Genomic DNA, 26,061 nt, shown 5'->3' on the forward strand with positions numbered 1-26,061 from the left:
TGGAAGTTTGTCATGAAAAAACAATTCCTATAGTAATTTTTAAGTTCTAATCGAGTAAAAAGACCTTCATAGAAGATTAACTGATTATTTCGTGGTAAACGTGGAACGTATTAGTTATTTTGGTTAGTAATAAGATAATCAAATTCTTATAAAAGTGTATACCATTTTAGGAACTATAAACGCTATTTATCTTATTTTGATACCTCGCTAAATTAACAAATTTTCGTGAAATTAGTAAATAATTTTTATGTTTAAATGTTACACCACATCCAAAAGATAATGATAACATAAAGATGGTAGACGATCTAAAGACTTCACTAATTTCATATTAAAAAGCATATCCTTTTTACTATGTTTTTTTCAACAGAATATATAAAAAAGACGAAACTAAAGAATATTATTAACACGATTTTAAGTTAAATTTCCCGCTCTTTTGTACATAATTTTCTATCGTATACTAACAAGAATATCAAGTTTTGTGAATTGTTAATAATGCATATGTATGTATATGCATATGGAGTTTATATTTTAATTTCGTCGTAATTAATACACAAATCACAATGTGCAAGGCGAACATGAAACATGGATTGGTGAGATACTTTAAAATATTCTCGGATTTTATTCGGTAGAAATATCGTTGAAATTCCTTTTATCTGTTTGAGTACTTGTATAAATATAATTATTAAAATGTTTATTACATTGGTAAATTTGCGAAGCACGATATGCAATATTAAATTATTAACAAAAAAAATCAAGTACTATGGACAGATTAAAAACCTATTATATTATCTTCAAATTCGTTACCTTCGCTCGTAGTAATAGTTTAAATTATATCAGTAAAAAATAACCAGTAAATATTTTAACAAATTGGGTGCTACTTATGGTTGTTTTTACTGGGATGAGAAATTCTACCAGAAACGCTATATCAAAAATTTACTAGCATATGAATACTAGTTTAAAAGAATTATTATTTTAGGTTTGTCATAATATTTTGTCACTGCTCGCTGCATTTTTCGTATGCGTCAAGCGAGTCGGAAGGATACAATATTATGTCAAACACAAAACCAATTGCAATTTCTGTAAAGATATCACAGTATAGACGCAGTGATAATCTTTTTTTTCGATATTCTAAAAAAAAGTGTAAGCAAGTGGGGGCGGAAGTAGTTAGTCGGTAATTTGTGTATACTGTTTGCTGTACTTTGTAATCCAGAACATGAATAGTTCGTGAAATTATTAAAAAATTATAATACCAAAGAATATGCAAATAGAATAATGTTTAAAGTGTCGTCGATGCGTGTTCTTTCGAATAATGGATATGTGTGAAATATTGCGTAGCAATTTTCTTACCTTTGCAATATATTTTGAACTGACAAGCATAACATAAATATTGTTTGAGCATAGTAATACTTTTCGAACGTTTCGCTAGCGATTTATAATCTCTTTCGAAGAGTTTATGTATTGTCACTTGGCTATTATTTTATTTCTTTGGTTAACTGTCGCGAATCATATTATTTCTGAGATTAAGTAAAGAATTTTTAACATCAGCAGATTTGTATTAAAATGCAACTATTCTGCGAACGTATAGTATCGTTTCTATTTAGTAAGAATCGATCTTCTTTCTAATTACCTTGAAACTACATGAAGAAAAACCATGAGAATTATAAAGAAGAAAACGAAATATGACAAGCATTGTGAAGTTATGCCAGTATGAGCAGGTTGAAATATGCAGTATCAAATCATTTTGTGGGTGTAACATTTTTAATTTTAATGATTTATATACATATTTTGCCTTATGGCAAGTGCTGCTGCAAGCTGTCTAGAAAAAGTCAGTGAGCACAGTTCTTGTCCACAATTGGTAGTGAAATCTACATTGATAAATAGGGGATGCCCAGCCTACATTCGCTCGTCGTACGACGAGCTCCACTAATGGATATGGGTACTGCCACCAGCTCTGTGACATCTGTAAATCCATCTACTAAAATTGCTACCAATCAAAAAAAAGCTGATAAGTCCAATAAACTTAATGGAGTCAGATTGCCTTTGTTACGCAAAGAAGCAAGCGTTGTAAATCTTTCTTTGACAGAAAGGACTGCATTAGGGAAGGGAATAGATACACCCTTGCTTAGACCTGAAAGTAGTGCAAGTTTGGAAGCCCGTGGTAGTAGCTGGCTGAGTGTAGGCCCAGGAGTATTAAGAAAATGTGAAACTGCAGTGGGATTAAGTACTTCTGCATTGGAAGGCAGACCCATAAATCGCAGTCGAGTTTGTTCTCGATGTTCCAGTTTGTTATCATTGGCGTCCAGTTCACGCTATAGTTTAGCTGCAGGCAATTTTGTCCCTGCAGGTTCTCAACAAACACTTGGACGAATATTTTGTAAACTGTGTCTTATTGATACTTCTCTTTCCAAAACATTTAAAATAGAAGGCTGTGGTTGTTCCTATTGTAAAGATGTATGTGTAATCTTGTCTTTGGTATATCTACTAGACACTTATAAGGACGAATATTATATCTATTTTAATATTGTAGTGTATGAAAGCATATGTTGAGTTTGAGATCGAAGAAGGTGCATATGAAATTAGTTGTCCTGATGCACAATGTGAACATGGAGCAATACTTTCCATAAAAGAAATAACAAGTCTTGTTAGTTCTGAACTTATGGAAAAGCATCATAAATTTCGCCTGAATAGAGGTGTGTAATACTCAATACATGTTTTAATTTATTGATGTATATGTTCTGATGGTTAGATTTAATAATCTTATGTATAATGTATAGATGTGTCTATGGACAAAGCACGTGCTTGGTGTCCACGTGCAGGTTGTGAAACAATATGTTCGATAAATGCTACTGGATCAAGTGGAACTGCTATTGGACCTGTTCATTGCCCTAATTGCTCTACAGATTTCTGTTCTATATGTCGAGAGTCTTGGCACAGTGGTCCTTGTTCCGACCTCTCATTAGGTATACCATTTGATGGTGATCATATCAAATGCTGTCCTATGTGCTCTGTACCTATTGAAAAGGATGAAGGATGTGCTCAAATGATGTGCAAAAGATGTAAACACGTGTTTTGTTGGTATTGTTTAGCTTCTTTAGATGTAAGTATGTTTATTCAGTATAGTAATAATATTAATTCCTTTATTTACTAAAAATTTTTAATTTTATGATTCTTCAAATATTACAGGACGACTTCTTATTGCGACATTATGACAAAGGACCATGTAAAAATAAATTGGGTCACTCGCGTGCATCAGTCATTTGGCACAGAACACAGGTCATTGGAATTTTTGCTGGATTTGGGTTACTTTTACTTGTTGCATCACCATTACTTTTATTGGCTGCACCTTGTATTGTTTGCTGTAAATGTCGCGTATGTGGTTCATCCAGACTTGAACAAGAGGAAGGTGATACTACAACATAGGAACTTTAAAAGGTTTCCCAATATTCCTGTAATTTCTCTTCAGTATGATAAGCAGTTAAATTACATTATTCAATATATAAACGCAATTGGTGACTTATATAGATATACATTGAATCTGGAGCATCGTATCGCTGTAATAGAGGGAATGTGAGAAATGTAACATCTATGACTCACATAAGATTCCGTAAAATCTTCGTGATAAAGGAGTAGCATTCTAGTTTGTATTATTTAAGGATGTTATTTGTAATCGGAAGTTATTTTGACTGTTAACGTATTACTTGCAAATCTTTGAGCAAATGAAATATCTCCACGTATATACACATATATATAGTGTGGTTAATTTTAATTAAGAAACTTACAACATTTACCGAAAGCTACTTAATATTTAATTGCACCTTAACAGTTATAAGATAGATTTTGAAAGATAGCAATGTGTTTTTTTTTACCGATACCATTAATAACACTTACATTTAAACGAGTTTAATACACTAAATCATAAATACTCATGAATCTTGTTTATAACATTCCAGAAAATTTATATTTACATTGGATGTACTGCCATATCCAGAAGTATATTAACTTCTTTTTTTTGTAAATTATGTACTAAATAATAGTTTACTTCAAGATTTCTTTTTTTATAAATACGTGACTTGCTTTCTACAAATTTGTATCAGACTTTAACAATACTCAACATTATATTCGTGTATTTTTAATATTTGTTTATTGTATGTCTAAAATAAAAATTCTGTGAGTAGACACGTATAAGTATAAATTAATAAGCGAGCAATGTATATCTATATGCACGTCTGTTTTGAATACAGCATAGCTAAGGTACAGTTTTATTGGCAGATTATTAACTATCGATCGCATTGCATATCTTTTTCGTAACATATTATTTATGAGTGCTCCTCTGTTTAGATTGCAGAATTAATTACATGTATATTACATGTACATTATCATAGATATATATGAATAATTATGAGGTATGTGAATTCTACCATATTTGTGAAAAATTTCAAACTTAGGATATCTGTAAATTCTATTATTAATACATATTTAATATATTTAATATTAATAATATACTTATTAAAAATACGATTTCTTGATTTAATCCTGTGGGCGGACGTTTTAGAGGATGAGCGTTAATTAGAATGAGACGGTTTTGGAGTAGATAGGAAAATGACGTGTATCTAAAAGTAACTTTATTCAATGTATAAATTTAATTTTAATTCAGTGAACTGTTACATGCAAGTATCATTCTTGTTGATTTATTACGACGATCGAGTCAATAAATTCTCGATGCGTGTCCAAAATCGGTAAAACTATGTTGTCGGAAACCATCCCGATATGCATTCTCAAAGGGTTAAGGAATTCAATTTTTCGGCTTCATAATAGAATGTAGGCCACTGATAGTGAAAGAGCAATATGTTATAAAGCATAATGAATAAAATTAGGTAATTACAGAATATATTGCAGACCACTCAACTTCAAATAAGTTATACGTTTCGCTTCATAGAGTATTTCTTTATTCTTGAGGACAACAAGGCATATGTTGATAAATTTACACCATTTAGCGTTGTTATGAAAACGTTCTTTCGTTGTTTTGTACATACATACATATGTGTACACATACGTGAATAAACAATTTCTAATCAAGGTACACGATCGTTCCTTTATAATAAATTGGCGAATGAAAAATTAAATAAATCGTGTAAAACATGTAAGTCTTTGTGTGGGTATTTGTCACTCTAATATTATTGATTATACTTGAGTGTAAATAGAGATACTGATGTTCGCATATTTATGTATGTACACACATATGCATATGCATACACGCAACTTGTCCTTAAACTATGCATACAACGTTACATATAAATATTGGTATCTGTTTTGATGCAATTACGCACAGGAGTCTTTAATTCGTATATCGTATAAAATAAAAATGTAACGGATTAAAAGTTGTAATAGAAGATTAACATAGCAAGTCATTTGTTATTAACTAGTTGTACGTTATCGAATTAATAATAGAATGATCTATATGTAATTAATGTTACAGGTATCCTGTTTTGTCATGATTTCCTCACATTACGATTACGTCCATATTTGTTCGGTAACTCGTTGTAATATGTTGCAAATACGATAGCTTCCTATTATGTTTTATCCAACTTATTCAATTAGTATGCGTGTAACGAAATTGGTATTACTTGTTTAGAAATTTTTAAAATACGAGTATGAAGTAATTAGAATTTGTGTAAAACTGTTGTGCATATAAATTTTACATTATTTTTATGATTTCTATGAAAATCCTTTAATAATGTAATTTTGTATAACTTTGGTAGGCTTTATAAGTTTTACCTGACATTATGTTTATTTACAGTATATTTGTAAACTTCATTTTATTTTCGTAATAAATACTGTTTTGTCACTTTGGCTTAATGTATTGGATACACATGCAGTGTGCATAAATGTAAATGGTTAAATGATAGAATTTGGTTTGTCTTCATTACTTACAAAATATTTTCAGCGTACACGAAGTAACTTAACTTTTTTGGCAAAGAATATTTTAGGAACTTACTTTTATCCTATTATAAAGTTAAAATAATCGTTATAAATTAAATAGTTGGTAGTAAAAGTTAACGAAACGTTTGTATCTAACAACTTTATAAAATTTGATCTTCATCAATTTAATGTTGCATTTTTTAATCATTTCAGTTATTATCCATATTAATGATAGAAGTAATTGTTGGTTTGTTTGAAACGTATACTTTCACATTCTTTAAATTATTCCTATGAAACGCATTTTGGTAAATATTTTTAGGAAATAAAAAACAGCAGGGATATTTTTGACAGTAATGTCAATGTTTATTACATAATAACCCATTTATTATTTTTCTAATACAATATGTTTTGTAAGAAAACTCATAACTTGACTGGGTTAGAATTGTTTGGAATGAAAAGATTCGCATTATTAAGATGCATTAAATCACCTGCAGAATTCTCAGTAACAGCAAGTTTCCACTCGATCGAGTTTCATGGGACTGTATACTTAATAAATTCTCTCGTTATTTAATGTATCTTTCTTGCTAATCTTAACAAATCGTTGATAAATTGGAAAATGGTGCATATTTTATGGATTACATGATGATGGTTCTGTAGTCCTACTAAGAAGCTGTGATAGATTTTAGATTTACGTTCAAATACTTGGCTAGTTAAAAAATAAGGAATAACAATCAATAATCTAAGTCTATGTAATACAATACGTTATTAGTACCATTGTAAAATAGTTAGTGTCAAAAAATATGGCTAATAAATTTATTAAACATGATTAAACATAACTGTATTTGATACATGGATTATTTGATCAGACCCTTGGCTCTAAATAAGTCTCTCATCAAGCCTTTTAAATACCCAATTTCTCGTTGCAAATCTTTCATTTGATTCTTTAATTTTTCATTATGATCTGCAAGTTCACGTTCTTCGCCCAATATCTCTTTTATTTCTTGTTTTTTCTTTTGTCTATAACGCGTTGCTGCATTTTTATTTTGTTCCTTTTTACGAACTTTTTTATCTTCTACAGATGGGCGGGAGTAAGGTTTCTGACGATTTCTGGTAGATTTCCTACCGGATTTTAATATCCAATCTGGATCGTCCACAGAATCTTCAGATGAAGTATAACTACCGCCAGAGCTTGTACACGGACTAGATGGTGGAATATCCTCAGTATGTAAACGTACATATTCATCTACTACAGCTAAGTCATGTGCAACATCTGCATTTAATGGATCCAATGATATATTTTTTGTGTTCCATTGTACAGGTACTTCATTAACATACGATTTTTCCTCAAAAACTACCACATCATATGTGGATTGATGATTAGAATATAATGGTTGTATAGGTTGTAAAGTAACAAGTAGTTGGGTATCCACGCTTAATGGTTTATGTGGTGGAGGCGATTGAGGGGGTGTAAGCGTAGAACTCGATGAAGGAACTATTTGATGGCAAGCTTCCACATCTTCGAGAACTGTTTCAAACTCTTGTAACAGAGTTTGAGTATGATCTTGCTGGGGGATTTTAGTAACTTCATTGTATGATGTTGATTTAAGTTGTCCACTTTCAGGAACTGGTAATTCCTCAAAAATGGGGAGCTCAATTTTTTCCTCTAACCAATCTGAAAAAGGCTCTGTAATAAAATAAATAATTTTTACTATAGATAGAAATCACATTATTCAGTTTTAAAACTAAAAAATAGACAAAATTAATGCTTTGTATTCTGCTTCATTTGATAATCAACTGCATACGAATTTGATATCAAACAAACAAAAAACAGTGATATTATCATATCTGATTCTGATAATCAAATATATTTATATATATTAACAAGCATACTTTTTGATGGTTCTTTTAGAATATTATTTATTTCTCTTTTTTTATTGAAGAAAAAATAGTTTAATTCATTAAAATTTATAATTTAAAATATCATAATATAAATTCTAAAAAAAAAACAATATTAAAATTGTTTTATACATTTTGTTAATGTATACTTAACAGTTAACAACAGTACTTTTACTTGTCTTGCATGAACAATAAGTAGGAGTGGTACATTGATGTATATATAATTTCATGGACATTACTAGTTTAACTAGAAAAACAAGTTCTTGATTTGCAATTTCTTTGGCTACTAATACATTTACTGCAATCAATACTGGCATGATATGTTATTTGCAATATAATTTTAGTTTACAATTTAAACCTGTAAATTTATTCACTAAATTGTAAACAAGGAAACTTTTCAGTAAAAATGTACAGGAAGTTATCAGAAGCCAGAATCTTGTAAGTTTTTTTTTCTTTTGTTATATATTAATATTTATTTTCGTCACTAAAAATAAAGTTTCATACATTGATATACATATATTACTATGAATAAAATTTCAAGTTTGGTAATGTACTTCTAACCTATTTCTTTATGAAACTTTGATCAGACTTTATATGAAATGTGCAGTTATCTTCATTTAAATGCAGAGGGCACGAGGTTAGATAAGACTTTTTTTTTTTAACAATAAGAATTTATATAAGTACAATGTTATCATTAAACAAGACTAATTGTAAAAACTAACAAGTAATTGTTAATGCATTAAACGAATATTTTTAACCGGTAGATTCAATTTCTTGTTTTTGCAGCTGTACAAACTATGGCTGATCTCTATAGGACATTTCAGAAAACGATCCTTTCAGCATACTCTTTAATTACTTTGTAAAAAATTGATCCAAATAACAACCGATTCGACAAATCGAATTATTTATTACAAGAAATATTCTTTTTTAAATTAGAAGCATATTATAAATACAACCGAAGATGATAAATACGTCATTATACGTATAAACCATTGTGCATTATACACTACACGAGAACTATTATTCGCGCGAAATTTGACAAAATAATTCGATAACAATTTCTTTTAGAGATGATTCGATCCAATTCTGCTGCATGATAATGTAAACAATGTGGCAACACTGCTTTGATATGCGTAATAAAGATATTTTTCTATCGAAGCGAATGCTGGAAAGAGAGAGGAGATTGAGCAAGCGAAAGGAAACGTACCACTAAAGCATGTAGCAGCCATTATCACGTGCGAGTGTTTTCGCGTGAACCCTTATTAAAAAAAGAAAAAGGAGAAAGGAAGAATATAAATTGAAAAATTGTTCTTGATGCACGGTACGATGTATTTTTTTCGATGCGAAGTAACCAAGTCCACCTGCAGGGACACAAGTAGTCCCAATTCAACGTCTTTTTACCAGTTTTTGGGAATTAACAATGATTTCTCGGTTCCACGTGTAACGATATGCGAACTGCATGCTATCATACAACATTAGCACGCTCGGGCATCGAGAGGCGTCTTTTTCTTGGATCACTTTTAAAGATGCCAGTATCGTTTAAGTACTGGTCTATATTAGAATTTTTTCTCGCTGGTTAATTTAAATTAGATGTTCATGGATATTACGCACTTCACCAATCACTTTTTATCGATCGTCATCCAACGCGATCAATTGAAGATCACCATATACGGATAGTGTCCGTTGTACAAAACAATTTCAGATTTTGTTTCAGCAAATGTTGGAATTTTTAAGTTCCACTATCTGTCGGAATAGATTCTAAGAACACGTGCGAATGTACTAACGTATGTTACGACAAAAATTCTCTTCCGAACGAAACCGATAAAACTTGTTTAAATGAACGATGTTTATAGTCCGTTGAAAATAACGATACGGTGCAATATACAATTCACTATGGAACAATTGGATATTCGATTTTCTGGTATTAAGATCACTGACACGATCGTCGACTAGTACGTAAGTCAAGAATGAGACAGATTTTATCACTCGAGGAGACGTAATTCCCTCGCTGGCACGGCAAAGTGAACCCGACGGAAATATTTACAGATTTAAAACAATAACAAAGTGCATTAAACCCGACAAATGATTAAGTATCGTCAGAAAGTCGACTTGTGACGAAGACTAATCGACGGAATCGTACGATCAGTTTGCAATACTGCGAGACCACTCCTGCTTATCTTTGGACTTTCCCCTCTGTCGCCCCTACTCCGTCCGCTATTAAGTACACGTCATTCCCCTATCGGCCTTCAACCAAAGCCGTTTATATAGAGGTTAACCAACCAGTTTGTCCCACTCTCTTTTCCAGAAAAAAAGAAAGAAAAATGAGCCACATACTGGAGGAAGCGAGAAGAATGAAAGCGATAGGAATATTGAGAATGCAGTCGGATAAAACGTTACCGTTAGTTTCTATCCTTTTCAGACATGGAGTTTTGAAAACTTCGGAACGCTGATTTAATAGATGCACGCATATGGAGGAGCGTGCTGTAAATGTTCATCTACTCTTATGTACAGACTAATATTTCAAAATATATACAGTGTTTCAGAAATACGTTTAAACACTTGAAAAGTATATCTTACTTTTTAAGTTATGGATGACTAAAGAAAATGTATAGTGTTCACCATGCGCTTTAATATCGAATTTTGCACAAGCTGATCCAGTAAAAATCTAGTGGATTATGGTCAGGAAACTATGCATTGGGTCCATCTTGCCTTAATCATCAACTTGCAAAGATATTGTTCAGGAATGTTCCTACTGTGCAAAGGAAATATGCCAGAGCACCATTATGCACTAGTTTCTAAATGTTGTTTCATAAAAAAATCAAGATAAATAGTCCTGTTTAGTTAAGCTGAAAGGAAGTATGGTCCTAAAGAATAATTTCTTATGATTCCCATGCATTGGCAGAGAATGTTATTAGTGACTTGTTCATTTTTAATAATCCATAGCTTGAAAGTTAAGATATAAGATATACATTTATATATATTTCTAGAAACCTCTGTATATCGAAATCACGGTATTAATCAACTGTTCGTTTTAGACGCTGCGTGTCACGATAATCTCAGAAGTGTACCAATTCTATTAATTTATTAAACAATTATTGTCACAGAGGTATCCATTTATTTCTTTTGTGCTTGTGGATGGACATGTATTCATTATAGCTTGGTGTTTAACAATTGTACAAAAATTGAGGTACAATTGATAAATGATATTAATTTATAATTTTTTTCCTTACTGAGCATCTTTTGCATCAATGTTGAACTTGAAATACAGCAGATTGCACTATAAGATAGATTTACATAAGAATTAGATTTAATGTATAATAATAATGATATATAAAACATATTAATGATACAAACACCAAGTTATCAAATACTATATCCATCTCCAAATGTTCATCAAGATTTATACATAGACTTTTTTTATTTCCAGTTGCTATTAATAAAATTGCTATATAAGAACTTACCTTCTTTAATCCATTCATCTAGCTCTTCTAAAAGTTTTGTAGCAACTTGTGCACGAGTGGGATGATCTTCGTATATTGGTTTAACAACATTTTTAGTAGGCTCTACAGACTTATCATCAAATAAAAGCCAATCATCTTCTACATCAGATGACAATGCCCCCTTAGGGGACACTGGCTCGAACTTCCATGACCACATCTCTTGGTCCTGACTCGATGGCATTGTCGGTATAGGTTTGACCAAGAGGTATTAAAAAATGATGAAAGGAAATTTGTGTCGTGTGTACGACGTAGCTCGAAGTGAGCGCCATATTGGCTCTGAAAATGTTAAATATAATGTTAATAAATACTTGCGATACAACAAAATTACATTCTTAAGTAAGGTAAACAAGTACATGTTTCTTAATAACACAAACTTTTAATTTCGTAATTTAAATACTGGGTAGAAATCAAGAAAACAAAAGAAAAATTTATTATTTATATGAATTCATAAGCTAGAGATTGTAAACCAAATGGATCGCTTAAAAATTTATGAGTGAGCTAAATACATGCGTCGTTTATCGATTATGTATTATGTAACTTTAAAATGCTTCGTAATTGTAATAATGTTGCAAAATATGAGAACACTGACGAATTACGTCCTTATGACGCAACACTAAATTGTATGGCTTAGGCAAATTTTTCAACCGCACCATCAAATTTGATTATTCTAGCAGTAAATTGTCGAGAGGGATATATAATTGTAGAATTATAACATATGGCATTAAGGAATCTATCGCCCGGTTAGAGCGTCATTATAACGTTAGCGTTAGTCATGGCAAGATGGTTCACAAAATGGCAGACTCGATACCGTGTAACCACTTAAACGTTAGACCGTATTACAGTAGTTTTTAAGGTAATAAATGTTACTTACTCCATGGATAGCTTGTTGTGTAGGCACACTTGCGTGTGCAAACCGCTCGTTGAACTACTGACTCATCTTGCCCGTGGTGTGAAGTGTATAAAAAATTCAAACGTCTTTCTCTTGCGATGCATGGGTGAAGAATGAGCGCCCGTTCGCGAATTTGACCACTCGGGTCACGTGACCTGTGAATGCGTACGCAAGGGTGCTCAGTACGAACCGTTTTCATGGATCTTCTGCGCAGACATCGTGAAAGTTGAAATACATACCGCGAAATGTGTTCTACTTTATAAAAGAGAAAATGTTTCGTGAGAGCTCACGCGTGTGTGTACATTCAGGGTAATTCTAGTAATTGAGCTAGATTGTAATTTCATTGGAAGCGACGATAGAAAAATATTATAGAGAAGTTTTATACATATGATTTTTTTACCAGACGCATTGGTGCATTTGGTGCACTATTATTGAAAATACCGATCTTTGTTTCCTTAGTTGCATGTGGAGGGTTAATAATTATTAATTGCATAAACTTTATTAACTTCATTCAATTAACAACTGGATACAATATCGATGCATCGTTAATGGATAAAAATCTAAATAAAGCTAGTTTGTTCTCTTTTGTTTAAAGTAGTCCTGCCTGAAACTCTGATTTATAAATAGTCCAATTTTCGTCCTGATTTGCGTCGGCGGAATTAACGTGAAAATCTTTTGGATTCCATGGATCCAGTAGCCCGTACTGGTGTCCACTTTTCCAAGCGTGGCGATCGCGTTTTTGGCGTAAGTCGTTGCATTAGGTACAAAAATAGTGGACACCTGCAACGATAATAATAAATTACGATACGAATTCATCGCGTATCGTTCTATCGACTTCACCTGTAGCCTATCGCTAAACGCGTTCATCTTCGTGTTCACAAAGAATGGCGTCAAGTGTTGTACTGTTACTCCGAATCTAGAGTATTCGGCTCTAATGGCTTCGGAGAAGCTGTTAATGTAAACTTTCGTCGCAGCATATACGGTCATCAATGGTAATGGTTGTAGCTCCGAACCCGACGAAACATTCACGATCGCACCTTTTCCACGTTTCTGCATTTGCCCGATGACTAATCGCGTCATTAACGTGGTTGCCCCGATGTTCACGTTGATAATGTCCCACAGTACGTTCTCCGGAACTTCACCGAGGTACATGGGGTAGCCATATTGCGTGCCGACATTGTTCACTAGAATATGTCCGTGCATCGGCAAATAATCAGTTTGTTCATTCATACGAGATACTTTATAAAATATGAATGCAACTTCAAAATTTATGAAACATTTTTTACAGACAATACAGTTTTTTTTAAGAAAAGTATATACTTAATAATTTTTTAATCACCTAAGATTCCGATCGGTACGTCTTTCAGTTGTTCCGTTAACTTCTCGAAGATCTCTTTTCCTTTACTAAAGTCCGCCACGATGATCTTTACTTCGATCGTTGGATTATCTTGCAAAATCTCTTCTCTAGTTTTCTCTAACTTTTCCAAGGTTCGGCTGATCAGCACCAGATTTAAGTTCCTGGCGGCTAGCTCTTTCGCGTAAGCTTTACCGATACCGTCGGTGGATCCCGTTACGACTAAAATTTCAACGACATTTTTAAAGAGGATAAACCCAGGAGGAATACGTTTGTTCTAACTCACCTGCCCATTCACCGAACTTTGACCGCAGATTGATCGGTTTGGTATCGATTAACGGCATGAAAACTTCCCATAAGGCGCCAATGACTTTGCTGAGATAATTTATAAGTAACCACAAAACAAGCAAGCCGATCAGTAGCCAAAACGCAATTTGTAACATCATCGTTCTCCTTAAACGCAAACTGCAATTCGATGATACTTGCACACTGTTATGTTAAACGTGGGGTTATCTGCTTAGATAGTACGTGGTCGACTAAACGCACGATTATCTCGCAAACAAGGAAACTTAGTATGATAATGAATCGTTGGATAATTTTCTCACTGTGCACGTCGTTCCCCCTTCTCGTATCTTACGAGTCAACTACAAAATACTATCGAAATTAACATTTACATTTTGTCGTTAGAAATATTTGAAACCCCTTTGAAAGGGAATGATTAAATAACGTATTATCATCGGATTTTTATCTGACAACGCCATATGTCGAATGTGTGAAAGTGTGCTGTTACCTAAGTATTTGGAAAGCTTTCGTATCTTTTAAAAATACGAAAGCTTAGTCGTTCAAGCTTGCATTAGGTATATCTCGATAGGAGATACGTATCTGGAGCCAGTTTTTGTTCGTTTCCTCTTAATTTTCCTGGTTGCTCGATTTCTACTGATGGACTCGTCGTAGTCGTCGTCGTTAGTTTTCGAAGGATGAACAGCCGACGAAGGCCAAAACAAGACTAAAGCTATCCACGGGAAGCGAACGGCGCGAATGACGATTGAAGGCACTTTCTCTAGATGCCATACAAGTCGCAAAACAGATGTTTCGAACAACGGCCTTTATGCAGAAAGCATGAGACGAGATTGTCTACCCTTCCTTGCTAATTGAACGTACAGGGTTTTACTCATTGCTGCTTTTTTTTTAATTCGAGACATTGGCAATAATATTCTAAATAAATACTGTTTTGAAGCGTGATCAAGACTTGGAGCCGGCTATGAGCAGAGTAAAGAAAAGGTGAATTTAGAGGGTAAAACGTGTACGTTAAATATGATTCTTTCATTATTATAACATGACACGTATTATAGTTATGAAGTAATTGGAAAAATCGGTTCTACCGTGTGAGGCAACATATTTAAATAAATTTACATTTGAATATCGTTCTCGTTTTTTTAACCCATTACATCTCGTAATACTTTATGCACTGCATTCAATATTGTACAAAACACTATGCAAAGTTGTGCATATCATGCTACTTTGAAAATATGACGCATTGGATCGATTCGATGTTATAGATCGGACGTGGATCTCGTTAAAAAGTGGATTTGCACCTCTACGCGAACGTTCGCGCCTGTCTGCAGAATTTTTAGAAACGTTGCGATAATCTATTCTAATTATTATGATGATAATAAAATTTGATTGTTGCAACGAGCTCAATACACATTCTAATTGAAGGAAAACCGCGTTTCGATAGAAATACGGTGCGATACTATGTTCGTAGATCTAACGTTACGAATTTGCAAAAGAAGAAATAATACAAAACGTTCGGTTGTACCTGTCGGATGATTTTACAGTTGCCAACCTTTGAATGTATTTGATAAACTGACGGATAACTTGAAAGCGGGAACGATCGAGGAAGGAAGATCGACGATGTTGTTGGCGAAGAAACGAAGATGAAATATCGGAGGCGCGCGCAGCTTCTTTCACTTCTAAAAACTGGCACCACGTTCCATTCTTATGTCAGAAGGTCTCCGAGACAAGGCAATAGCCGGCTGGCCATCGGTTCGTCCGTTCGACTCGTTTCCAACGCGCGTCCGCCACCGAACCTCCGACGTTTCTAGTGTATTTTTCCAGCGAAGGAGACCCTTTCTGCACGCCCGATGTAGTCGACGAATCAAACGGAATCGACGATTTTCGGTCGAGGGCACTTCGCTCGAAGGAGGTCGATCCTCCGGGGGGGACCACTTATCCGGGCCATTCTCCCACCGAGCCACTCGCTTACAGGATCCTTACAAGCTTTTCGGGGAGTGTCGTACCATTAAATAACGCGTATTTGGAGATCATAGTCGAGCAACTATGCCACGTAGATTTTGATAGTCTCCGATTCGACGTTTTTGCTCGTAACAGGTGAGCCTTTCCTGGTTTTTTTTTTTTTTCACGACACCGGTCTCCGTAGTTCGCGCTCGTTTACGGACGGATTCCATCGTCGAAATTCAAGGCGAGGACAAGTTGTGCAACGAACACGAAATTCCAATGGCATTATGCAACGAGACGTGAAATTTATTCGATCATACAAATGCTATAGCTTTCGTCCACTCGTTATACTATCTGTGTCGGAAGAACGCTCGACTCGGTTAACTTTTCTTCGAAGAAGTGCAATAGAATGCGTTAACGAGACGCGCGTTGTCCATTCATTAGTGTTCGTACAAGGTCGGCTTACGAGTACGTTCTACGATCGATCATGCGACTCCTGAATGGAATATTGTTGTTTCGAACTGAATTTTTGATAAAGATAATCAACGAGCGAGCAACAAGTGTCAAGAGTCAGCGTAAAATTCGATTCCTGCTGAGACGTTGCAAACGTAATTATGAAATGGAACACAGAATTTTCTATGATTGCAAAGCTGATGCGTTTCAAATCATTGTAACAATGAACGTAGTAATACATATACTGTGTTTTATGATATTTTATAAAGATCGTGGTCAAAACAAAATGTCAAAAACAAGTCTTTATTATTCGATAAACGCGACTCGATGCTTTCTCGGAACGTATTTACCACAAATCGACCAAATCAGACATCGTCTGCTACGCGCTTATTAAAGGAAAAGCTTGCTCTACATATCTAGATGTCAAACGTACCGTATACTGCCCATTCAGAACCGGCTTTAAAGGACTTCAATTGGAACAGAGCACGAAACGGAGTCGCTCGACCTGATTGTTGCACCTCTTCGCTTCCGCTGGGCGACATAAAACGCTCATCGATGTTCTAATAATTACGATATTCTGTATTCGTCTTAAAATGTAATTTAATTTAATCATAAATATTAAAATCATCCAAAAATACGTCAAACATATAAATCATTTAACTTCAATTACATTTTAATTTGTGTTTTAAACAAACTAGAGCCAAATTACAGCCGTGATAGGGACTAGGATCGATTGACGATTATTAAACGAGATATTGCAAAAGCGAGACACGTAATAAACAGGACGGAATCTATCCTTATAGACCCGGATGATTTGAAAACGACTAACTAATTCGAGAATTTTTTATCCAATTGCGAATTGATGCAACTGAAATTCTTCGACAGGTTGGACGAATTGACACTAATAACGTCTAATTGGAAACCTCTCTTGGTAGCTCGTGTTTCTCGACCAAACGAAATTGATTCGCGAAGCGTAATTTGTTTCGTTGCTAACTCTAAATTTACCAAAGCGGTCGAAATACGAATTTTTCTAAGCGATCGTTCTGTTTGATCTCCACAGGAATATTCCGTAAATAATCACATTGGATCAAGAAAGTAATTCAATGTCCAGTGTGGACGGGAAGGACGATGACAGGATGCCGTGTTTGGGGGACAGTTCTATTTATCCTGAACATTTCAAGTTCTATTGCGAACGCGAGTGTAGCAGGAGAGCGTACCTTGACGAGCGGTGAGAAGAGAAGATCTTTCGAGACGGAGAGTTTTCTGTATTCATGGACAGGACCGAATGCTCTGGCAAGATCGGCCTTGGTGGAACGTCAGGAGAGATTACAGTACAATTGCGAAGAAATTCTCGGCAACGAATCCCAGAACGAAATCTCGGACCCGGAATCCTTTAGAAACATCCTCGTGGATGAACAGCACGAGCTACTCTACTGTTACGTTCCTAAGGTATGCTACCAAGAAACATCCTACTTTTTGCGTCGACAGTTCAAATGTTAGATATTTTACATTTAATCCAAGTCAATTTCTAGAAAACACAATATTCAGCCAAAAGATTCACGATTACCCTTCTAAAATGAGATAATTCTATATTAATCCACCTTTAAATTTTCTCCTGTTTTTTGAATATGCACAGAGGCTACAGTTTTTCTCAACTATGTCGAATCATAGACTACCTATACCATTTGCAGCAGTCGTTTTCGCAACATTTCGAGCCTGGGCTGAAAATCAGATAGCGCAAAGCCTTTAGTAACATTTGAACTTGGACGCACGATAGCGTGAATAGGTTTTCAGTTTGTTTCTTTGAATCATTGGTTCCGTCGAGCAGGTTGCTTGCACGAACTGGAAACGTGTTCTGATGGTGGCCACTGGAAAGTGGCCAAGTAGCGATCCGTTGGACATACCAGCCGATCAAGCTCACTCTCCAGGCACGTTCCTAAGGTTGAGCAACTATTCCTTGCCTGAGATCGAACGAATGCTGGCGACTTACGACAAACTGATCGTCGTCAGACATCCTTTGGAAAGACTGTTGTCGGCGTACAGGAATAAGTTGGAAGCGAAACACAAGAAGAGCTCGATGTACTTTCAGGCTCGCTTTGGGAAGAAGATCATCAAGGTACTCTTCGATTCTTACTCTTCATTTTATAATTATAGTTGCTTTTACTAGAGAATGGGGCGCCTATCTCCTACTCTAATACAGTGTTAATACACGTAACACGTTTAAATCTACCTACTCGAGTATCTTCGAAACTGTTGATGATATCAAGAAATCTTCTGTCACGATCAGTTTCCTCGATTTGTTATTCCTGGAATTTTATCGCAGTTCTGACGAAGCTTATTGTCCTATTTCACGGACAAAACGTAGTACAGTAATTTTTGTATATTTGCTAACAGAGGTACAGACGCAACGCAACGGAAGAGTCGTTGAAAAATGGCGATGACGTTACGTTCAGGGAATTTGTCGAGTTCATCACGGACGACACGTTCAATAGAACACAGAACGAGCACTGGAAACCAATATACCAGTTGTGTCAACCGTGCTTAGTTAACTACAATCTCGTTAGCAAATACGAAAGTTTGGTCGAGGATGCCACGGAGGTTTTGGAGCGGATGGGCGTTGACTCGGTCGCGTGAGTACGCGAAAGTCTTTGTCGGTGTTCGAATACGCGAATGTACATACTTTACTGTTCTTATTACAGCTTTCCAGCCAAGCCGCCGAATAGCGAGCCAACCGCGAGCAAACTGGAAAAGTATTATTCCACTCTTACGTACAAACAGCTTCGAAAATTAGCAAACTTGTACAAACTCGACCTGAGACTGTTTGGCTATTCGCTGGAGGACGTACTCGGATTTTCTTTGGCGTGATAAAAACGACCGACGATTATACAGAATCGCTAGAATCGTCGTGTACATTAAATAGAGTTAAGCATCCACGCAATTCCCCGTTACCGTTGCGTCTTCTTTTCCCTACAGGTCTCTCCATTGTACTTATAGCTAGCTAATCAACGAGTCGAGTCATTAAGAAAGCGTAGAATAAAATAATAAACGTTAATCGCACGAAACTTCGAAGCAGTCGCTAGTCTAGCAGATACCGCGTTCCGTGGATAAAGTCTTTTCCTTCTGTCGCTGCTTATTTTTAAAATCTTTGTGCCAAAACTCCCAGAATAAACAGAGGTTGGAAGGTCTTTGCGCGCTCTCTGTTTGCGCGGATCTTATTTTTAATTTCCGCTGGATGACCCCTCAAGTCATACTTTGTTAGTCCTATTACACGCCATATTTACGTACCTATACTAGCAACATGTACAAAACACTATAATCTAGCTGTAACGCGTACTGTAAGTTACCAGTCGAGTGTCGTCTTTGTAATTAGGCTACGAATCGAATAAAGAAATATTTTATATAACGTTCGCGTGTGTGATTTTAAGCAAAGTTGCTATTCCTTTGTAAACAGATAACACGGTGATGCGTTGCTTGCGATACGAAAGTTCAACCTTTGCTATATTATAGTCGACTATTTAACCCTTCGAATTCCGAGAATTCTTTTTAATACAAGCTATTGGCGACTCACAAACATTTCTAAATGTTGCCATAAATAAAACTTGAATTGAACTGTTGTGTACCGTAGCGGCGCCAGAGGAGTGCAAAGGGTTAATCGTATCGAGGAAGTGGCAAGTCCTAACTGCAGGCGTTAAAGTCACGATGCCATCGAGAAACGTTATGCAACGTCAAGATGTCCGGTTACATCGTCCATCGAGGTTAATGTTTGATTTATATGTTAAAATTAGACGAAGGCTTAGAAATGATGAATAACATTAGAGATTAACGTAATAGCAACACTATAGCCTAATCAAACGTTAAACTTTGCCGACCGAGTTTTGTCGACCAGAATAGCCGGTCATCGATCAAATCGAAGGACTTCTAGACGTTCGACGGATCGATTGAATTTTCCATTTGCGATGAGTACCCTCGTGGCGTTTTGGATCGCCCGAATAACAATTAAATTATCATGTAAAGAGTAGAAGCCTTCGATATTTGAAAGTTTCGAGGCTGTTACCAAAAGGTGGCATTCGGAGGACTTTGAATCTGCGAGCCACCCTTGCACAGACGGCGATCGCGGATCGACACGAAGCTTTTTCCATCGAAGCCGTATCCGATATACTCGCGATGCTTAATATAACCCGAGGTGGCAGATCTCGTTGGTTTCCCACCAGTGGTGGGACCCGAGCTACCAATCCTGAAGCAGAAGTTACAGAGGAAGGTGCAACGCGATGTCCGCTACTGAACTGGTGGGGGATTTAATCACGGTTCCTGGAGGAATTTCGGGATCGTTGCAGATCCTGCGTTGAGTGATCCAGTCGAAGATCGAGCGCAAAGTGGCGTGGTAGTTGTTCCTCCTCCGGTTCGATCCGAATCCGTCGTGTGATCGTTTAAAAACACCGATTGGCGGGCTTTGTCAACGGATTCGTAGCTTCGAAACAAAGATTATATCGACGGCGACCGATATTACTCCGTAAGTAGCGTCTGCAAATGAAAAGAATATTGCTTTGAGATGTTTTCCAAGTTTCGAGAATGCTTTTTATTCTCCCCAGTGTCGTGAACCTCCCCAGTGAACACTGAAAAATGCCACAGCCGGCCCACGAAACGAAGAACATCCTTATCACGTACTTCATACTCATACTTCTGCTGATTTGCCTTTGGTTATTGTATGCGGGACTGTTTTAACTTCAGAATACGTTCCCCCTCCTCCCCCCCCCGGAATGGTGAGTTTGTGATTCGATACTGTTTCGCTCGTAGACGATTGTCAACCCTTAACTTAGCCGAACATTGGAGTGCAGATGATGCCAGACAACGCAGGATACCGTTAATCCTTTTCTTTGCTATTTTTTGTGGTATGATAAGGTTCGAAATTATCTAGTTTACACGGACTGACAATTCACAAAGGGTCAATGCGAAATAATTGCATATTCACGATGCAACAAGTCAACCCTTCGCATTGTTTACGCAAAATTCTGTGCTTCGCTGTGTCATTATGCCTGTCATCTGTGCTTCGATGTGCACCCAGCTTTAACGGTTGCGTCTTATCGTCGCGATCGTTGAAATCTCCACGACAAAAGCAATTTCTGTGATACGATATCGTCGTAAAAAAAAAATTACTCTTGTTGATTTCAGGAGTGAAGCGAGGGGTAAGAAAGCAACACGCCATCAGCCTGTTATCTTTGATCGATCTACGATTACTCAGGACATACCGCGTATCGGTTCTCTCTTTCATGGGTTTAACGTTTTCTGCGTCGCTTTACACGCGTTTCTATCGAAAAAATCTAAAATGAACGAAACGAGCGCACTTCATTCGAGTTTCCACGTTCTCGATGATCTTCGAACTCGTTCGCGCTCCTCCCGTGCAATTTTCTATATTCCGCGGCCACGGTAATTGGAAGGAACAGCTTTATTTCGTACGGAATCGGCAAAGATAATGCGATTCTATCAGAAAATGGGGGTTTGAACGAGCGAACGCGCGACGATCAAAGAGAAGCAGAAAACTTTTCGTAAATGTTACGCTACGCCTGCATCGAGCAAACGTTTCGCACGTATGTGTAAACATAGAGAAAATGCGTTCGTTCCGGCGTAATTTAAGGCCTGCGGTTAAAAAGAAGCGGAGACACCGACTTCGCCTGCGGATAGAAAACATTTCGAGTACATGGACGATGCGTAAGAAACACGTGGGCGGGTTTAGTCGAAAATAGCCGGTGCTTCCAGCTCTTTTCAACGGTGTACAGCCGTACAGTCGACGTACAGAGAACTAAATCGGTATTTTCGATAGCACTTCCGAAAATAGACGTTATGGGCATCGTCTTTCTATCTGAATATATATCGCTTCGTTAAACCACCAATCAAAATCGACGGATTCTCCCGATCGTTGCGTAACCACCCGCTGATATTTATCCACGATCGGATTACCAATTTATTCGATTCCGTACATCTCGAAAAATCTTTTTACTTATAAATAGAATACCGCGGAGAATACGTTCATCGACCGCTTTCGACTTATCGCAACTGTTTCCTGTTATTCGGGGATACGTGTGTGCGATAAATGCTCGATTTTCTATCCTTTTATCCGCAGACCTCGTTTAACGCGTTTCGTGTCGCACGGGGCGTGCACGCCGCTTGGAATTTTCATTGTGAAACGAACAGGTTTTCTAAACTTTGTTGTTAAATCATTTGAATAATCGAATGTCAATTACGTCAGTCTGTAAATCCGTAATTTTCGATCGACCGGAACACGTTTCCTCGTCGCGGGAACGGCTCTTCGACGGAGTAACTTCAAAGAGGAAACCGACGGTAGTAAATATTTTTACCATCGTGGATACAAACGCCCCCGTGGCGTTCCAGTAATCGCTCGAAATAGATCTAATTGCTCCAGATTCTTGCTGTTCTCGTGTATGCCAAAGGTGTTACACAATAGATCGCCCGAACTTGTGTAACGAGTAGCGTAGATCGAATTATTAGCTTCGAAAGAATCGCTGACCCGTGCGATATAAAAAACGCGTTTAAAAGCACGAAGAAAGAGAAAGGCAAAACGTTCAATTTGTCCGTAATAGCGATACACGGAGTTTATGTGCGCTTATTAACGATCAATAATAATACGGTCGAGTGTTTACATGACTATCGAAGGCAATCCGCTTCCTTTTCGAAGGAGATTCAGTGCTCCGACGCAGGAAAATCGAACGGCACAGTAAACCGCCGAAGTAAAAGATCTCCGCGACGCTTAGGAAACTGCAGCCAAGAAACAGGCTGAAAATTCCGCCTATCGACGCTGAAACATATCCATGTGAACGTATGTAAAGCAGAAGAAACATGTTACGAGGAAAGAAATCTTAATAAATAAATAATCGTTACCCAGGAGATATATTGCGTCGGCTGCTGGAACCGTCTCCGTGATCTGAAAGACTTGCGACTTCATGAAAACCCTTAAAACGGCGTCGTTGGTCGTTACGTGTTTGCTGCAATAAACCGTGGATCATAATTTAGTTTACACTAGATTTTTTAATGTTTTCGACTTTCGAGCAGTAATACAAAATCATCGATTGTAAACCACCATTAAAATGGAGGACCGTGACGCAACGGAGAGCAGGTAGTTCGCGATGAAATTCGCAGTCGGGAATGTGGCCTCGAGGATCCAAAATATTCAATGCCCACCGAGTTAATTCCGTTCCGACTATCGCGAATAGAATATTGAAATTCAAAGCATCGACTCACTAGTTGGACGAGGCGTTGGTTTGCATCAGAGTCATCGAGTTTGGAAAGCCCTTGTAAGATAGCTCCTTGCACGGTGTGCGGCACTTGCAGCTTATGTTTGCCGTTTCAACGTCTTTGACGATACTCATTTTTTCCGAGTTCTTCTGCACGCAAATCAAGCCGTCCAACCCGCAATGCTAAAAAAAAAATTGATCCTAGTGTCGTAAACGCGAAATCGTCGCTCGGAGAAATGGATTCGTCGATAGATCTATTTACGTTGATGCGATAGTACGTGGCTATGTTGCTGAAAATGTATGGCAGGCATCCGCAATTCTGTATCATCATTTTGATCCTGCAGTTTGCATAGCAATTCAAATATCGATAGGAGGGAAAGTAATCCAGGCTGTTTTTGCTATCCGGAATGCACACGGGAACGATTTTGTTTTTCTTGTTACGATGATACAGCCCTTCCGGTTTCTCGATCAGTTCCGGTGTTATACTGATCTGTGGGGTACATTTCACAATGCGTATCGATACTCAGTTCCACGATGTCGACCGATTATTTTGAAAATCTTCGACGATTTAAACTTTAAACTTCGACGATTATTTTGAAAATCAATAATCGACGACTAAATTTAATGTAACAGATTTGTTCGATAATTCGATTAAACGTATCACCTGCAATTCGCTGCTCTTCTGTATAATGTATGCGTTGCTATTGAGCCCTGGGAAATCCATGCTGTGATGAATGATCACCTGTTCAGGAAACAAGGTTAATTGCATTTGCAAAAGGGTGAATATAATCTGCAAAACCTCTATTGGACCAAATGTGTACGCGATGATTGATACAAACTTTTTATGAAACAATGGAGAAACACAAATATACTATAAAATCCTACCATCACGCCATCGCTGTTTGTGATCATTTTATCAAATTTGTTCGCACCGTCGTCTTCGTCGATTAGAACCTGCTCCTTTATCAAGAGTTTCAGGCCACTCCTTCGACCGAAATCGACAGCGACGAGTGGCTTCGGCGCCGGCTGTCCTCTGAACGTGTTTAAAATAATTACAATGATTTACTTACACTCACCACATTCTTACAAAACTAAACTGCTCAAAATAACTAAGGCATTCAGTTTTAGAATAACAATTCAGGACCCATTAACCCCTGTAAAGCGGATGTAGGGTCATTTTTACTTATGCAAACTGTTAAAAATAACAATAATAATGAATATAAATGATCTTATATAAATAAACTATGATAACGAAATCTAGGTTGTGTGAAAATGGACCCTCTTCCGCCGTTCGAAGGTTAACGATAAATTCTTTCAAACGTGTCGCCTTGCATTTATTCTGAGCAGCGTGTAGATGAATAATGCACTTGCTTTTCGCGTCCCACGTATTTTTCGAGGAGATAATTAAACGAGCAGCAGAGTCCGTAGGAACTGAACGATACCACGATGGATTCTTTGCAATCGATGTGTTCGCTGCTCCACGAGCACGATTCCACAATATCCTCGCAGGGCTTCAAGATTTTCAAAAAATCCAATACGCTCCACTTGTTCGCCTCCAAGAATTCCTTCAACTTGTCCATGTCTTCGTACATATTTATAGGGTAGGGCATCGTTAAGAAATGACCGTATCTGCGTCGAATTTGATTCCATTAATCGAGCGTACCATGCTTCGTTCTCGTAACAATGTTTATTAGCCGTCACTAACTTTAGAAAGTTCATCGCCAACTCTCTGGTTATGTTATTGGACAAAATGACACCGTCCAAAATTTCCAAACGCCTCTGCAAAGGAATCGGCGAAAATGGGCAAATCGTGACTGCCGGGAACGGCGCTTCGAAGATCGGATTGTAAAACGATTTTATGTAAGTATTGGTCGGATCGTCGTTGTAACGTCGTAAGAATTGTATCACCATTAGACCCAGACCTGAAACAAAACAACTGGCTTCTTCATTTACGCGTCGATCACAGAATGTTAAATATGCAAAATATCGTGGTATCGTAGAAACGTTGCGTACAGACGAATCCGGTGATCATGGTGCAGGTCCACAAAATTTTCCCGCAAACTCCGACCTTTATGTCCACGTTTCCGAAGTATTGTAAACCGTGCACAGAGGTGCTTTCCAAAAAATCATTTAAAACGTCTCGAGCCGTTGGAACAGCTTTGGCGTTCTTCGAGAAACCTGTTGGTTCGGTGGGTTTCACGTTGACAACGTTGACTTTGTCTACCGATTGTTTCGGAACGTTAAAAGAGTCGTTAAAATAGAGAAATTGCTGGTGCTGATCGACGAATCTTTTGGACATTGTTGATCCCACAGATTACTCTTAAAAAGTCTGTCGATGTTCCCGAACGATCGGTCGTTCCAAATTAGCTTTAGCGAACATACTGATTTCTTCTACGCAGAATGCTGCGTTTTATGACGGCGTCGCGTGTCAACTTTTCGTATAAATAATTCACTGGCCGTTTGAAAATTAATCTTATCGCGATCAACCGCGTAGAGGAACATCGATTTTCAACCGCGCGCGTATTCGTTCAGCGACGGGTTACAACGCTCGATATGATTTGAAAT

The 26,061-nt window shown here is 36.8% G+C and overlaps 5 protein-coding genes and 1 long non-coding RNA gene across 16 annotated transcripts; 3 read left to right on the forward strand and 3 right to left on the reverse strand.

Moving 5' to 3' along the window:
• The first annotated feature begins 5 nt into the window (after positions 1-5).
• LOC143351962 (putative E3 ubiquitin-protein ligase RNF144A) lies at positions 6-7,211 on the forward strand. Of its 4 annotated transcripts, XM_076784099.1 has the most exons (6): positions 614-1,743; positions 1,882-2,451; positions 2,528-2,690; positions 2,775-3,097; positions 3,184-3,432; positions 3,523-7,211. In XM_076784099.1, the coding sequence occupies exons 1-5, from the start codon at positions 1,708-1,710 to the stop codon at positions 3,418-3,420; spliced, it is 1,329 nt and encodes a 442-aa protein (XP_076640214.1). In that variant the 5' UTR covers positions 614-1,707; the 3' UTR covers positions 3,421-3,432; positions 3,523-7,211. The 4 variants fall into 4 exon arrangements, with proteins under 4 accessions (XP_076640216.1, XP_076640215.1, XP_076640214.1 ...); XM_076784101.1 differs by lacking the exon at positions 614-1,743 and adding an exon at positions 6-122 and having other exon boundaries at positions 3,184-7,211; XM_076784100.1 differs by lacking the exon at positions 614-1,743 and adding an exon at positions 446-590 and having other exon boundaries at positions 3,184-7,211.
• On the reverse strand, positions 6,259-12,343 carry Crc (bZIP transcription factor crc). 2 transcript variants are annotated; one of them, XM_076784105.1, is made up of 3 exons: positions 12,187-12,343; positions 11,277-11,591; positions 6,259-7,603 (listed from the first exon to the last, which is right to left on the reverse strand). In XM_076784105.1, the coding sequence occupies exons 2-3, from the start codon at positions 11,494-11,496 to the stop codon at positions 6,774-6,776; spliced, it is 1,050 nt and encodes a 349-aa protein (XP_076640220.1). In that variant the 5' UTR covers positions 11,497-11,591; positions 12,187-12,343; the 3' UTR covers positions 6,259-6,773. The 2 variants fall into 2 exon arrangements, with proteins under 2 accessions (XP_076640220.1, XP_076640221.1); XM_076784106.1 differs by lacking the exons at positions 11,277-11,591; positions 12,187-12,343 and adding an exon at positions 9,023-9,962.
• A 341-nt stretch (positions 12,344-12,684) lies between these two features.
• On the reverse strand, positions 12,685-16,711 carry LOC143351967 (inactive hydroxysteroid dehydrogenase-like protein 1). 6 transcript variants are annotated; one of them, XM_076784113.1, is made up of 6 exons: positions 14,349-14,997; positions 14,105-14,202; positions 13,845-14,011; positions 13,544-13,780; positions 13,045-13,388; positions 12,685-12,984 (listed from the first exon to the last, which is right to left on the reverse strand). In XM_076784113.1, the coding sequence occupies exons 3-6, from the start codon at positions 14,002-14,004 to the stop codon at positions 12,775-12,777; spliced, it is 951 nt and encodes a 316-aa protein (XP_076640228.1). In that variant the 5' UTR covers positions 14,005-14,011; positions 14,105-14,202; positions 14,349-14,997; the 3' UTR covers positions 12,685-12,774. The 6 variants fall into 6 exon arrangements, with proteins under 6 accessions (XP_076640228.1, XP_076640226.1, XP_076640231.1 ...); XM_076784111.1 differs by lacking the exons at positions 14,105-14,202; positions 14,349-14,997 and adding an exon at positions 16,683-16,711; XM_076784116.1 differs by lacking the exons at positions 14,105-14,202; positions 14,349-14,997 and adding an exon at positions 15,378-15,502.
• Positions 15,574-19,114, forward strand: LOC143351965 (carbohydrate sulfotransferase 11). The gene is made up of 5 exons (XM_076784108.1): positions 15,574-15,949; positions 17,310-17,698; positions 18,078-18,365; positions 18,644-18,879; positions 18,949-19,114. The coding sequence occupies exons 2-5, from the start codon at positions 17,378-17,380 to the stop codon at positions 19,112-19,114; spliced, it is 1,011 nt and encodes a 336-aa protein (XP_076640223.1). The 5' UTR covers positions 15,574-15,949; positions 17,310-17,377.
• Positions 19,115-19,762: 648 nt separating this feature from the next.
• LOC143351960 (sodium channel protein Nach) lies at positions 19,763-25,925 on the reverse strand. 2 transcript variants are annotated; one of them, XM_076784097.1, is made up of 10 exons: positions 25,510-25,925; positions 25,202-25,418; positions 24,868-25,125; positions 24,382-24,529; positions 24,161-24,238; positions 23,759-23,986; positions 23,504-23,679; positions 23,144-23,247; positions 22,906-23,060; positions 19,763-20,770 (listed from the first exon to the last, which is right to left on the reverse strand). In XM_076784097.1, the coding sequence occupies exons 1-10, from the start codon at positions 25,793-25,795 to the stop codon at positions 20,753-20,755; spliced, it is 1,668 nt and encodes a 555-aa protein (XP_076640212.1). In that variant the 5' UTR covers positions 25,796-25,925; the 3' UTR covers positions 19,763-20,752. The 2 variants fall into 2 exon arrangements, with proteins under 2 accessions (XP_076640212.1, XP_076640211.1); XM_076784096.1 differs by lacking the exon at positions 19,763-20,770 and having other exon boundaries at positions 21,923-23,060.
• On the forward strand, positions 20,553-21,550 carry LOC143351972 (uncharacterized). Its single transcript, XR_013081845.1, has 3 exons — positions 20,553-20,759; positions 20,839-21,009; positions 21,419-21,550. It is a non-coding gene; the product is annotated as an uncharacterized LOC143351972 (long non-coding RNA).
• Positions 25,926-26,061: the final 136 nt, after the last annotated feature.

Source organism: Colletes latitarsis, chromosome 2 (genome assembly GCF_051014445.1).
Source record: "Colletes latitarsis isolate SP2378_abdomen chromosome 2, iyColLati1, whole genome shotgun sequence".
NCBI classification, from domain to species: domain Eukaryota; kingdom Metazoa; phylum Arthropoda; class Insecta; order Hymenoptera; family Colletidae; genus Colletes; species Colletes latitarsis.

Excerpts from the sequence above, each read along its gene's own strand:
- LOC143351962 (XM_076784099.1), top strand. The coding sequence starts at position 1,708 with ATGAGCAGGTTGAAATATGCAGTATCAAATCATTTT. Across the intron at positions 1,744-1,881 it reads ATGCAGTATCAAATCATTTT|GGGATGCCCAGCCTACATTC; the intron begins GTGGGTGTAACA and ends ATTGATAAATAG. Across the intron at positions 2,691-2,774 it reads TAAATTTCGCCTGAATAGAG|ATGTGTCTATGGACAAAGCA; the intron begins GTGTGTAATACT and ends TATAATGTATAG.
- Crc (XM_076784105.1), bottom strand. The coding sequence starts at position 11,496 with ATGCCATCGAGTCAGGACCAAGAGATGTGGTCATGGAAGTTCGAGCCA. Across the intron at positions 7,604-11,276 it reads AGATGAATGGATTAAAGAAG|AGCCTTTTTCAGATTGGTTA; the intron begins GTAAGTTCTTAT and ends ATTTTATTACAG.
- LOC143351967 (XM_076784111.1), bottom strand. Across the intron at positions 13,389-13,543 it reads CGTACCGATCGGAATCTTAG|TGAACAATGTCGGCACGCAA; the intron begins GTGATTAAAAAA and ends GACATATTCTAG. Across the intron at positions 12,985-13,044 it reads CGTTTAGCGATAGGCTACAG|GTGTCCACTATTTTTGTACC; the intron begins GTGAAGTCGATA and ends TTATCGTTGCAG.
- LOC143351965 (XM_076784108.1), top strand. The coding sequence starts at position 17,378 with ATGACAGGATGCCGTGTTTGGGGGACAGTTCTATTTATCCTGAACATT. Across the intron at positions 18,366-18,643 it reads TTGGGAAGAAGATCATCAAG|AGGTACAGACGCAACGCAAC; the intron begins GTACTCTTCGAT and ends ATTTGCTAACAG. Across the intron at positions 18,880-18,948 it reads ATGGGCGTTGACTCGGTCGC|CTTTCCAGCCAAGCCGCCGA; the intron begins GTGAGTACGCGA and ends TTCTTATTACAG.
- LOC143351960 (XM_076784096.1), bottom strand. The coding sequence starts at position 25,795 with ATGTCCAAAAGATTCGTCGATCAGCACCAGCAATTTCTCTATTTTAAC. Across the intron at positions 23,987-24,160 it reads AGAAGAGCAGCGAATTGCAG|ATCAGTATAACACCGGAACT; the intron begins GTGATACGTTTA and ends TGTACCCCACAG. Across the intron at positions 23,248-23,503 it reads ACCAACGCCTCGTCCAACTA|CAAACACGTAACGACCAACG; the intron begins GTGAGTCGATGC and ends GGTTTATTGCAG.